Here is a 12,522-nt window from a genome sequence, read left to right as displayed (position 1 = left end):
TCTGTATGAAGGGAAAGTCCTTTCAAGAAGGGGTAACCACTGTGCTACTCTACCTCAGTGGGTGCAGGTGTCTTACATGAAACAGTGGCACCTCATGACAGCGGCTTACAAAGCATGCCCTCAGCTTCCTCACTCTCACTACAAACCTCAGGGGTAAAGTCCATTAGACAGCTTGGAAAAAGCGCCAGGGAAGGGCCTGTCCAATTTCATATGGAATTGGTGCACAAGCTGGTTCCAGAATGAGGATCTCCTGGGACCCAGCTCTTTCTTCTCCATTGGAGGTGAAGGGGGCTGTCACCGTATTTGAAAATAATTGATGCCATCTAGATCAGTGGTTCTCACCTTGTGGTCCCTGAACAGCAGCATCAGCACCACCTGGGAATTTGGCAGGAAAGCAAATTCTCAGGCTCCATCCCAGAACTTTTGAATCAGCAACTCTGGGGGCATGGTCCAGCCATCTGTGCTTAGCAAACCCGTTTGAGAACCTGAACCATTGGTCTAAAGCAATTATGCCTCCCTTTTTATTAAATAAACTTTTATTTGGGAATGATTTTCAATTTACAGAAAAGTTGCAAATATAGTACAGATATTTCCCTTACACTCCGCACCCAGCCTACCCCAATGTCAACATTCGTAAAATTATCTCAAATCCAGACCTCATTCAGATTTCCAGTTTTTCCATTAACGTCCTTTTGTTGTTGTTTTTTCAAGATCCAATCCAGGATATCACACTGCATTTATGACTACATACCTTTTAAATTCTATTGGTCATCTCAGTCATCTTTCCCTGGGACAGAGAATGGGTGGGAAAGCTGTTGTCTTTATTACTGAGCAGGAGAAACTGAAGCTTGAAAACAGCAAGTGACCTAGTTCCCTTAGCAGGGCAGTGAGAGCAAGGCCCGCCTCACTCTGCACCCTTCCTCTATCTCTTCCCTTCCCCCCAGGACTCTGGATTTCAGAAGTCCCTTTGGAACGTCCCACCTGGCCTACCCATTCCCCCTAACCCACCAGTACAGATGATGAGAGATGCCCCTCCTAGAGTGGGCCCAGCCCTGGGAGAGACCACCCACTGCCCCATCACTTCCTTCCCTCTGCAGGGCCAGGACAGTGTCTAGTGTCTTAGTGACCTCAGCCTGGACAGAGCAAGGATCTGTACAAGAGAGAAAGGAACAGTGAGAAAGAAACACTGTTATTTGCTTATCCAAAGTCATCTGTGATAGGTGGAGAAAAATGCCACGAATCCTTTGTAGTTTCTCCCAGAGGTGTAGTCTGTTTCCCCAGCCCTTGAATCTAAGCCAAACTTTTGATTTGCTCTGACCAGAAGGACTTAGCAGAAGTGACGTTGTACCAATTCTGACCTAAAACTCAAAAAAGCCTTGGAGCTTCTCCTTTCTCTCCCCCTTCCTCTTACCCTCCCTCCACACACACACACACCTCCCTCCCTCTCCCTCTCTCTTTGAGCCCTGATGATATCATGAAAATAAGCCTGAACTAACCTGCTGGAGGGGACACATGGAGGAGAACCAAGTCACCCAGCCAATAACCTACCTACTGCCAGACAAGTGAGTCAGGCTATCCGAGACCATCCAGCCCCATCTGGGGTGACAGCTGATTGCATACAACCCCATGAGTGACCCCAAGCAAGATCAGCAGAACTGCCCAGATGAGCCCAGCCCAAATTGCCAACCCAAAGAATTTTAGGCAAATAAACAACTTGTTTTTAGCTGCCAAGTTCTGGAATGGTTTGTTGCACAGCAACGGCTAATTGATACACAATTCCTCACTTCTCTCTTGCTAATGGGATTCCAATATTATTTAGGAGGCAGTGTGCCGGTTCTAGGAGATGGGATATGATTGATTTACTAAACTGTGACAGCTGTGTTCCTGCCGTCTTAGCTTTCTTTGCAGCTAGGGGTGGCAACTGTACCTGGTTTGGGCCAAGGAGACCTAAGTAGAAATACACAGGGGAAGAGAGCAGGAAACAGGCCTCTGAAAAAGGCCTGACTTTATGATAGAAGTTGACAGGTCCAGCTGGCTGGGCCCTTCTTCCTCCCCAACTCTGTTCTTCCTTGAACACAGTCATGATTGCTGGAGGTACAGCAGCCATCCTGTGACCATGAAGTGACGTGCAATGTGGGAAAAGCCAAAAGGATCACCGAGACATGTGCCATAACTTTGCTGAGTTGTTAAACCAATACCATTAGCCAACTGTCTCCAGAATTCATGCTATGTGGAAAAACAAACTTCTCTGTGTTTAAGCCACTGGAACCTAGGCTTTCCTTTACTTGCAGATGAATGTATTCACACGATATGATATATAGAGACAGAAATGCAAAAGGATCCTTGTCCTTGGGAATCTGGAGCCAGCAGCATGTGGCTCTCCAAACCCATCTCCTTTCTCATTTCACCCTTCAATAATCCCTCAAGAGCAAACACACGACCCATTTTCCCCGAGGTGGGAAGTGGGGCTCCCACACTGTTCAGTCATGAGTCCAAGGTCTTGCAGCTAAGAAAGAGGGTGCTTCGAGTTAGACCTGCCCCCCAGGCACAAAGAGAATGCACCCCTGCTACACCTTCGCATGGTTCAGCCCACTGGAGGCCAGGTGCGTCTTCTGGGCTCGTGGCAGTGGTGGTAGGTGCCAAGGAGGCTGTTACTGCAAGTCCGGCGTGGAAGCACCCAGGTACACCCTCAGGTCCGAGAGGGTGGACTGGACAAGCTTGGCAGGGATGGTCTCTCGCTGCAGCTGCTGGTAGGCTGCATAGCGGTGGCAGCCCCCAAAGGAGTAGAAGTAGTCACCACCCTGAGCCCCTTTGATCCACAGGACGTCGATGGGGGGCACGCTGTCTGGATCCTCCTGGAGAGAAGAGGGTGCAAGGTGAATGAGTGTGGCACAGTGCCGGACAGTTTGCAAAGCAGACTTTATTAACCTGGGCTGAGGTCCTCCAGGTGCTCACGCTGGCTCGTGCTGGCTTGTGAGAGGCAACTGTTACACAGAGGCAACTGTGAGTTGGTTGACAAAACCTTGGTAGCATGAAAATCAGCCACAGTGAGAGTATTTACACCAGGGAAGTGGGCAGATGCTACAAATCAGGGCTCCCCCACCCAGGTTGTTAACCATTCATCAGACCACATGTATATTATCTGTCACTGTTCTAGACTCTGGGAATAAGGTACAGACACAGCCCCTGCCTTCATGGGACTTTGGTCTAGTGGGGCTGATGGAATGGAGAAGTGAATGTTGGAGTGATAAATGCTATGAAGACAATAACGCAGGTTGACATGACAGGGATGGGGGTCCACAAGGCCTCTCAGAGTTGACAGTGGAGCAGAGACCTGAACACAGAGAAGTCCCCTGGGGAAGACAGAGAGGTGGAGCCATTTAAAGAAAGAGCCTGACTGCCAGGTTCAAATCTCAGGTCTGCCACTTACTTGCTCTGTGACCTTTGGCAATTCATATTTGTGCCTCAGTTGCCCGACCCATCAAATGGGGATGAAGATGACACACCCGCCTCAGAGAACTGTTGGATTTAGTGAGTTAATAGACATAAACTGCTTCAAACAACACCTGGCACATGGAACGTGATCAATAATACACACTGTGTATGAGCCGTGGGAAGGGCATTCCACGCAGAGCGAACAGCAAATGCAAAAGGTCTGAGGCCAGAACAGGCTCACTGTATTGCAGGCAATGGCAAGGAGGCCAGTGTGATCAGAGTGGACTCGGGGGATTGAGAAGTAGAAGAGGTCAGAAAGGTAGCAGGGGGTAGGCCCTGGAGCGTTTTATTTATCTTATTTTTTTCTTCTAGTTTTATTGAGATATAATCGACATACAGCACTGTATAAGCTTCAGGTGTACAACATAATGATTTGACTTACAAACATCATGAAGTGATGACTACAGTAAGTTTAGTGAACACCCGTCATCTCATATAGGTACAAAACTAAAGAAATGGAAAAAAAATGTTTTCCTTGCAATGAAAACGCAACAACTTTCATATATAATGTACAGCAGTGTTCATTATGTTTATCATGTTGTACATTACATCCCTAATGCTTATTTATCTTATAACAGAAGTTAGTACCTTTTTTTTTTTTTTTTTTTTTTTTGCGATACGCGGGCCTCTCACTGTTGTGGCCTCTCCCGTTGCGGAGCACAGGCTCCGGACGCGCAGGCTCAGCGGCCATGGCTCACGGGCCCAGCCGCTCCGCGGCATGTGGGATCTTCCCGGACCGGGGCACGAACCCGTGTCCCCTGCATCGGCAGGCGGACTCTCAACCACTGCGCCACCAGGGAAGCCCAGAAGTTAGTGCCTTTTGACCACCTTCATACACTTCTCCCTCTCCTTACCCCCCTCCCCCCCCAGTCAATCACAAAGCTGGTCTCTTTTCCTAAGCGTTTGTTTGTTTATTTGTTTTTGAAATATAATTGACCTACAATACTATGTTAGTTCCTGGTACGCAGTGATTGGATATTTCTATACATTTCAAAACGATCACCATGATTAAGTCTAGTTAATCCTCTGTCACTACACGAAGATACTACATAGTTATTGACTATCTTCCCCACACTGTACATTTCATACCATGACTCATTTACTTTATAACTGAAAGTTTATACCTCTTAGGCCCTGGAGTGTTTTAAACAGGGGAGGGTGACATGATCTGAAGAACATTCTAGAAAGTTGTCCTGGGAAAGCAGGCTTGGTGAAGTGGACAAAGGCAAAAGCAGGGAAGACAGAGGCGAGGCCTCAGCAGGTATTCACCAGAAGTGGCTGTCCTGGGTGAAGGCATGGAGGGGTCAGGGAGAGGTAGCCAGGTTTGGGACATGTTTAGGGGAAAGATCCTGGAGGAGGAGTGAATGCGAGGAGAAGAGAAGGAGGAGAATATGAGCTGACTTCCTGTTACGGGCCTGAGCATCTAGATGGAGAATGGGTAGTCCTCTATATAGGGAAAGGCTGGGGCAGGGAGGGATGGGGTAGGGGGAGACCGGATTAAGCGTGAGCTGCTAGGAGACCTCCCACCACGGGCTCTCGGGTGGTCTCTTATTAGGCTGCTTCGATGGATTCATTATTCCATTTATCCTAGAAATGATTTTCAAGAAGTAAGACCCAGCAATTGTAAGCTGGGGCTCTTGAACCAGGCACACCTGAATTTGAATCTCAGCTCCTACCCAGAGCGGTGGGGCGGGGGGTGGGGGGAGCGTGGGCAGGGGTGGTAAGCAAGCACCCTCGACACTGGGCATTGTTCCTCATCTGCAAGATGGGAACAGACACCCTACAGGCTGCTAATGAAGTCAGGGAGCTGATGCAAGTGAGGCGTGGAGCACAGCTTGCCCGGCAGCGGAGCAGCAAAGAGAGGCAGCTGTGCCAGGCAGGCCTTGTGGTGGGCACCAGGGGTGTGACGATGGGTGGGCAGAATAACGGCCCCCAAAGATGTCCATGTCCTAATCCCTGGAGCCTGTGAATATGTTACTCACGTGGCATAGGAACTTTGCAGATGGAATTAAGTTAAGGATCTTGAGATGAGGAGATTATCCTGGGTTATCCAGACAGGCCAAATGCAATCACCAGAGACCTTAAAGGTGGAAGAGAGAGGAACAAGAGGAAGTCTGATGTTGCTGGCTTTGAAGACGGAGGAGAGAGGTCATGAGCTGAAAATGTGGGCGGCCTCTAGAAGCTGGGAAAGACAAGGAAATGGATTCTCCCCTAGAGCCTCCGGAAAAGAATGCAGCCCCACTGATACCTTGATTTGAGCCTAGCGAGACCCATTTTGGTTCTGAACTATAGAACTATAAAATAATAAAATCTGTCTTTGTTTTAAGCCACTACGTTTCTGGTGTTTGTTACAGTAGCCATTGAAAACTAATACAAAGCATATCGTTCTGGCTTGGAAGACTGAGGTGTCTGAGGCCATTACAAGCCAGTAGGATCAGAGGTATGCTGGTGGGCATGCAGGTGGCTGGGGGCCCACAGGAGGCCCCTAACCCAGCAGGGGCCGTCAGGGAAGACACTGACACTGACAGGAAGAGCAAGAAGGAGTTAGAAACAGTAAAGAGATGAACGAGTTTTACTGGCAGGGGAAAAGCTTGTGCAAAGGCCCAGGAGTGGGAGAGTGCATCCCTGGCCAGATCCATCACAGACAGCCAGGCACCGTGCTAGTGTTATGGAAACAGTCAAGACAGGACAAAATCCCTGCTCCTGTGGAGTTCTCATGAGACGGGGAGGAGAGACAGTAAAACACAAACAAATGTAGAATATAACTCAGGTGGACCTAAGTGCTTCAAGGAGAAATACCTCAGGTTAGGGGGAGAGCTACAGAGGCCTGGGCTGACGGGAGGTGGGCACCTGACCCAAACGAGGGAGCAAGCCCTGTGGCTACCTGGGAAGCAGTTCCAGGCAGTGGGAACAGCAGTGTGAACTCTAGGACTGAAAGACAATCGGGCTAGCAGTAGAGGTATTTGGTAGGTCACACATGGCCACCTTCCAAGGGTCTGGGGGAGGGGGACAAGATGCCATGCAGGCCTAACCTGACACACATGTCCCCTCCTTCCCCCAAATTTTCTGCCAGGATCACCCCAGCCTTCTTGAGCACCCTCTCTGTGATGCAGCTGACTCCGTCCTCCCCAGTTCCAGTTCAAACAAGGCCCTCCCAGCAGCCAGGACACCCCCAATCCCACTGCCACTGCCTGAAGTGACCACATAGGTTATCCCAGGATAAGGTGGTGGCCACGCACCTGGGCACGGGGGACAGGCTGTGCCACTTTCTAAAGTGCCTGACCTTGGACAAGGTGCTTGAATCCTCTGTGTCTCATTTCCTCGTCTGTAAGAGGAACAGTAGTAGTATCTACCTCATAGGGTTGGCATGAAAAAGCTCAGGCACTTAAAACAGCTCCTGGCCACTTCAGGTACTATATAGGAATCAGGATCGTTATTTTAATCATCTCCAATCTCCCTGCTCAATGACTAAATAGAGGCCCAGAGAGGCCCAGCCACTTGCTCAAGGTCACACAGCAAATGCCGTGCTCCGGCTGAGACTGAACCAGTCCCGTCTCGCGTCCAGCGCGACCTCCCTCCTTCGAAGCCCTCCCAGCGGCCGGCTTCCCCGGGGCCTCACCCGAATCGTGTCCACGAGGCTCTGCACCTTGGCTGGGTCCAGCACAGAAGGCAGCGGCCGGATGAGCACGCTGAGAGGCACGTTGTGCACCGCGGTGATACAGCCCGAGTGGATGCTGCCGCCCTGCGCGCCGCCGCTCTGCCCAGCTCCCTCGGGCGCCCCTCGGCCAGCTCCGGCTCTGCCCAGGGCTCCTCCCGCGCGGAGACCCATCACGCAGCCGCCGCCGCCTGCGCGGTCTCGGGACGCGCCGCCTACTCTCAGGTCTTTAACCCCGGCCGGGCCGTACCATTCCGCGCGGGCGGCGGGGGGCGCAGCCGCACAGCGCCTCTCTCCCCTGGCCCCACAGTGGTCTGGCCCACCCCTGAGCGCCCCTGCGGGACCTTCGCTCGGCTCTCCCGGCGTTGCGGGACGCGTGCGGAGCTCTGGCTCTCCGCTGGGGGGCGCCTCGCCGCCTCCCCTTTGCCGCGCGGCGTCCCGGGAGTGGAAGCGCCGGGGGAGGCTGACTCAGGGTGAGTCTGCAGGTCGTGGGGCGGGAGGGGCGCGGGTGGCGCACAGTTCGGGGTTAACTCAGGGTCACGGGTGGCGGGGGCGGGGGCGGGGACACGGGTTGGAGGGGGCTGGACCTGCCCAGCGAGGGTGAGTCGGCAAAACCTGGCTCTTGGCTGCCCAGCCTTTGGATCCCTAGCGGTAATAGTCGCGGAGGTGGTGATAATACCAATGACATTCGAAATACTACGAATCTGCTGAATCTGGTGCTGCATCAGGCACTGTTCTAAACACTTTGCATGTACATTAACTTATTTCAACCTCAAAACAACCCTACAAGCTAGGTATGATTATTATTCCCATTTTACAGATGAGGAAACTGAGGCACAGTGAGGTTTTTAAGTGATTTACCCAAGGTCATGGAGCTAGTAAGTGGCTGAACCAGGGTTCAAATCCAGGCAGTCAGGCTCCAGAGTGCTCTCTCTACCCACGGCTGGTTGCCTCGGTTCAGCAAAAGTAACTGTAACAAGGAGCCTTTTGGAATCATGTTGACAGTGTGTGGGCACTGCCCTGGAGTTCCACAATAATAGTCTCGTTGTATCCTCACAGTGCCACTAGGAAGTAGGTGTGATTGTTGAAGCACTTGTCCAAGATAGGGCCGCTGAAAATGAAAGTCAGATTATCTGAGCTCAGAGTCCCAGGCCACTAAACACCTGCTTACAGATGAGGACATCAAAGCTGCAAGGGGTGGTGGTGATGACTTAGGTCAAACATGCTGATTGCCATCCCCACTCTTCTGTTTAAAACTCTCCATCCCCTTGAGCCCAGGTTCAGCACCCAGTGTCCTCTGGAGCCAGAGGAAGTTAGGTTCCTGGTTTAAATCTCAGGTGTTTATCAGAATCTATGGCAACATTACGGCTTTGGCACAGATTGACCTGGGTTCAGATCCCATCTGGCCACTCACTAGCTGTGTGGTCTCAGGCAAGTTCCTTAACCTCTCTGAGCATCAGCCTTCTGTAAAATGGTTGTGAGGAGATTGTGAGGATACTCAGAGATAATGGCTGATAGAGAGCAGGGTTGGGGGTAAATCAGTGCTTACATAGTGGTAATCAAGGAAGGTGACTGGGGTACTTTCCTGGCCTTCCAGTGGTTAAGACTCTGCGGTTCCAATGCAAGGGGCGTGGGTTCGATCCCTGGGCAGGGAACTAAGATCCTACATGCTGCGCTGTGAGGCCAAAAAAAAAAAAAGTAAGGTGACTGGTTTCATTACAGACACCCAGAGTGCTGAAGAAGAGGCCGTGTTGACTGAGAGCACCAGGAAAGGTTCCCTGGAGGGGTGGTATTCACACTGGAAAATGGCTTGGTCCTGGAGAGTGAGAGGGAAGAAGCAGGTGATGGTTTAGGGTGTAGGATCTGGAGTCACTTGAATGGCATGGATTTAAATCCTGGCTGCATCACCAACTAGCTCTGTGACGTCTGTGTGTGTGTGTGTGTGTGTGTGTGTGTGGTGGGGTACTCAATTTCTTTGTGCCTCGGTTTCTTCTCTCAATTGCCAGGGAGAGTAAATGAGAATAACACATAAAGTGTTTAGAAAGGTACCTGGCATATAAAACGTGCTGAATAAAAGGTAGATAGGAGGGATATTCCAGCTAAACAGCTTGAGCAAAAGCGGGGAGGTGGCACAGCCCCAGACCTGGCTGAAGACAGGCAAGTCTGGTTTGGTGGTTCTTCTCACCCTGGTTGTCACATGCATGGGGAATGCATACTCGCCTTCTCAGCTGGAGAAAAACCAGAGAAGTTATCCCTGGGCGCAGGCTGGGTGGCTGTTGCACTGGTCGGTTGCGGACACTTTCTGAAGCCTCTGCAAAATGGGGTAAAGTTGTTGAGTGTGATTTGGGAAGAAGCACATAATAAGTGCTCTGTGAATTGTGCAATACCCCATTTTGCTGTTGAAGATCATTCATGTTGGGTTTTTAATCTCTTGCAAACCTTGGAATGCTGAGGCCGTTATGAATTTTACTTGAACCTTTCTCTTTCTGCAGTTCCACAATATAACCCCTCTGAGCACCTAAACCATACTTTGTTTCAGGATGTAGAGCTAACACCCACACCTCAGTCCCAGAATTATTGACAATTAGAGAATTTCATCAAGAGGGAAATTGTCCCTCTTAGAACCACTTCCTAATTTCAGAAAGTAAGAAGAGGCAGGGGGAACAGCTTCTAGGATGGAAAAATGGAGATCTGTCCTGAATCTCTCATCATGGTATGCCCAGTGAGACCCCCACTCCTGGCAACAAATTTTGTATATTGAGAGACCTATGATTCAACTCAAAATGGCTTAAGCGTTAAGAAGACTTGTATTTTCACATAATTAAGATGTCTGGAGGTAGACATATCCAAGGTTGGTGAAGAGGTAGTTGAACAATGTCAGGTTCTTTCCAGCTTTTTGTACCATCATCCTCCCTATTCTGGTTTTTATCCTCAGCCTTGCCTCTCATGGTCCCAAGATGGTAGCTGTAGCTCCAGGCATCACATACAACAGCTTTCAAAGGTGGAAGTTAGGACATCGACATCCCTTTGTGCCTCTTTTTAAGAGTGAAGAAAGCTTTAGTAACCATCCCCTACCTCCCCACCCCCCTGCCCAGGAGGTTTTTCCTCATGTCTCATTGGCAGGATTATATCACATTTCCATGCCTAAACCAGTCCCTGGCAAGGGGAGTGGAATTATCCTGATTGGCGTAGCTTAACTGGCATCCACCTCTGTGCTCAAGAGGCTTTACCCTCCCCTGAAGTTCATGGCCTCTGATCCCTGAACAGAACTGGCAAGGCCGGGTGCTACAACCTAGTTTTCCTGTATGGTTCTTGGGCAGACCCCGTGGAGGGGGAGAATTGAGGGGAAAGCAGACCTGCCCAGTCAGCGGTTCTATTATATCGGCCCATTTGTCCCTAAACCAATGAGATGGAGATTTAAGCCTCGTGTTGGGATTAAGATGAGGTACCTTCCCCTGAGGCTAATGTAAGCCTGGGACTGGAAGCTGGAGAAATCCTGGGATCTACACAATATCCTTTTGTTTTAGTTTGAATTCTCCTAAAAGTAGGCCCTGAGACTAGGACTTGTGTGCAGGTAGTTATATTTGGGAGCTGCTCTAGTTATTATCACTGTAACATAAACTGATCCAAAACGTAGTGACATAAAACAACCATTTTATTATCCTCACAGATTCTGTGGGTCAGTTATTCAGACAGGGCACAGTGGGGACTGGTTGTCTCTTCTCTGAAACGTCTGGGCCATCAGCTGGGAGGTGACTCAATAGCTGGGGGTGACTTGATGGCTGGGGCTGGAATCATCTGGAGGTGACTCCGCTTACACATGCATTGGACCATCCTGCCTATCAGCCAGAACACCTCCACGGGGCCTCTCCATGTGCCCTGGGCTTGCTCATAGCATGGCAGCTGGCTTCCAAGAATGAGTGTCACAAGAGAACCTGGCAGAAGCTTCATGGCCTTTTCCAGTCTAGTCTTGGAAGTCATATTGGCATCATTTCTGTGGCATTCTGTTTGTGGGGGCTGTCACAACACCACCACTCCCCCCCACCAGGCTCAAGGGAAGGTACAGAGATTCCATCTCTTGATGGGAGGAGTAGCACGGTTCTAAAAGCTTGTTTCCACAAGGGAGATATTGTTGTGACCACCTTTGGAAGACAGTCTGCTGTAGGAAGTGATCCCAGGAAGGACTGGGGAAGGGAGAAATGCCAATACAGGGGATTCTGATGAGCAGGTTAACATGGTGGTTAAGTGGGGCTTACTCTTGCTGGAGACTCTGAGAGGAAGCATCATGCATCAGAATCATCCCTCTGACTGACAGGGGGGCTTATCCACTGACTCCTGTCCCTCACTGGTTGAGGGTGGCTTCAGGATGTTAAGCCTTTGCCATTTATGGGCTGCTCTATACTCGGACTGAGCAAGCACCTGAGGACCCGGAGGAAGCTTCCTGCTTCAGAGGTGGCCCGAGGGAATAAGGGGCAGGACATCGATAAATGCCTTTTCTGTCCAAACCAGCCAGAGTCCATGTTTGTGGTTTGCAACCAAAGGCCCTAGTTACCTGCTCTCCCCGTTCTGCTCCTGGGCTCCCTACTCTTCCCCTTCCCTTTCATTTTAGACAAAGAATCTTATACATCAGGTAATCAGGTATGCAGAGGACTTCCCTGAGTGTTTGGAAAGAGGAAAGGATTTCTGTGCCACAAAAGGAGCATTAAATCTTATATTTCTCTACCCCTAAAATGCTCTTGTCCGTTTCTACAGCTTGGCTTACAGAATTCTGCCATGTTGCTTGGTCCCATTCTCACTTTCTGTTTTCTCCTCCATCTCCTCTTTTTCCCCTCTACCAATCACTAAGTTCCTGTTCTTATTTTATGCAGAAAGTTTGCCTTTTTCTTCTGCAGCTTTGGTACCTGCTGAGTTTCTCCTTGGGGTCTTGAGGTGGCTTCACACTTTAACTGCTTCTCGTCATAATCACAAGATGACTGCCAGTGCCAACTGGGGCAGCCTCCTTCTTTGTTCCTGTCAGTCAGCTCAGGCTGCTATAACAAAATACCTTAGACTGGCTGGCTTAAACAACAAACATTTATTTATCACAATTCTACAGGCTGGAAGTCTGAGATCAAGGTGCTGGCGGATTTGGTATCTGGAGAGAGCCCACTTCATGGTTCATAGATGGCCATCCTCTTGCTGTGTTCTCACACAGTGGAAGGGGTGAGAGAGCTCTCTGGGGTCTCTTCTTATAAGGGCACTGATCCTATTCATGAGAGCTCCATCCTTATGACCTAATCACCTCCCCAAAGTCCTACCTCCAAATGCCATCACGTTGGATATTAGTCTTCAACCTATGAATTTTAGGGGGACATAAACATTCAGTCTATAGC

General features: G+C 50.0%; 1 protein-coding gene across 1 annotated transcript; it reads right to left on the bottom strand.

Annotated features, from left to right (window-relative positions):
• Positions 1-518: 518 nt before the first annotated feature.
• Positions 519-7,328, bottom strand: SRXN1 (sulfiredoxin 1). The gene is made up of 2 exons (XM_082670994.1): positions 7,115-7,328; positions 519-2,855 (listed from the first exon to the last, which is right to left on the bottom strand). The coding sequence occupies exons 1-2, from the start codon at positions 7,322-7,324 to the stop codon at positions 2,652-2,654; spliced, it is 414 nt and encodes a 137-aa protein (XP_082527120.1). The 5' UTR covers positions 7,325-7,328; the 3' UTR covers positions 519-2,651.
• Positions 7,329-12,522: the final 5,194 nt, after the last annotated feature.

The sequence above is a fragment of the Grampus griseus genome (assembly GCF_964374135.1).
Source record: "Grampus griseus genome assembly, chromosome: 14".
NCBI classification, from domain to species: domain Eukaryota; kingdom Metazoa; phylum Chordata; class Mammalia; order Artiodactyla; family Delphinidae; genus Grampus; species Grampus griseus.
This window is presented reverse-complemented; position numbering and strand designations above follow the sequence as displayed.

What these genes read in the sequence shown, in the direction of transcription:
- SRXN1 (XM_082670994.1), bottom strand. Translation starts at nt 7,324, where the DNA reads ATGGGTCTCCGCGCGGGAGGAGCCCTGGGCAGAGCCGGAGCTGGCCGA. An exon ending in GCCTCGTGGACACGATTCGG is followed by an intron (nt 2,856 to 7,114) that starts GTGAGGCCCCGG and finishes TCTTCTCTCCAG; the next exon opens with GAGGATCCAGACAGCGTGCC.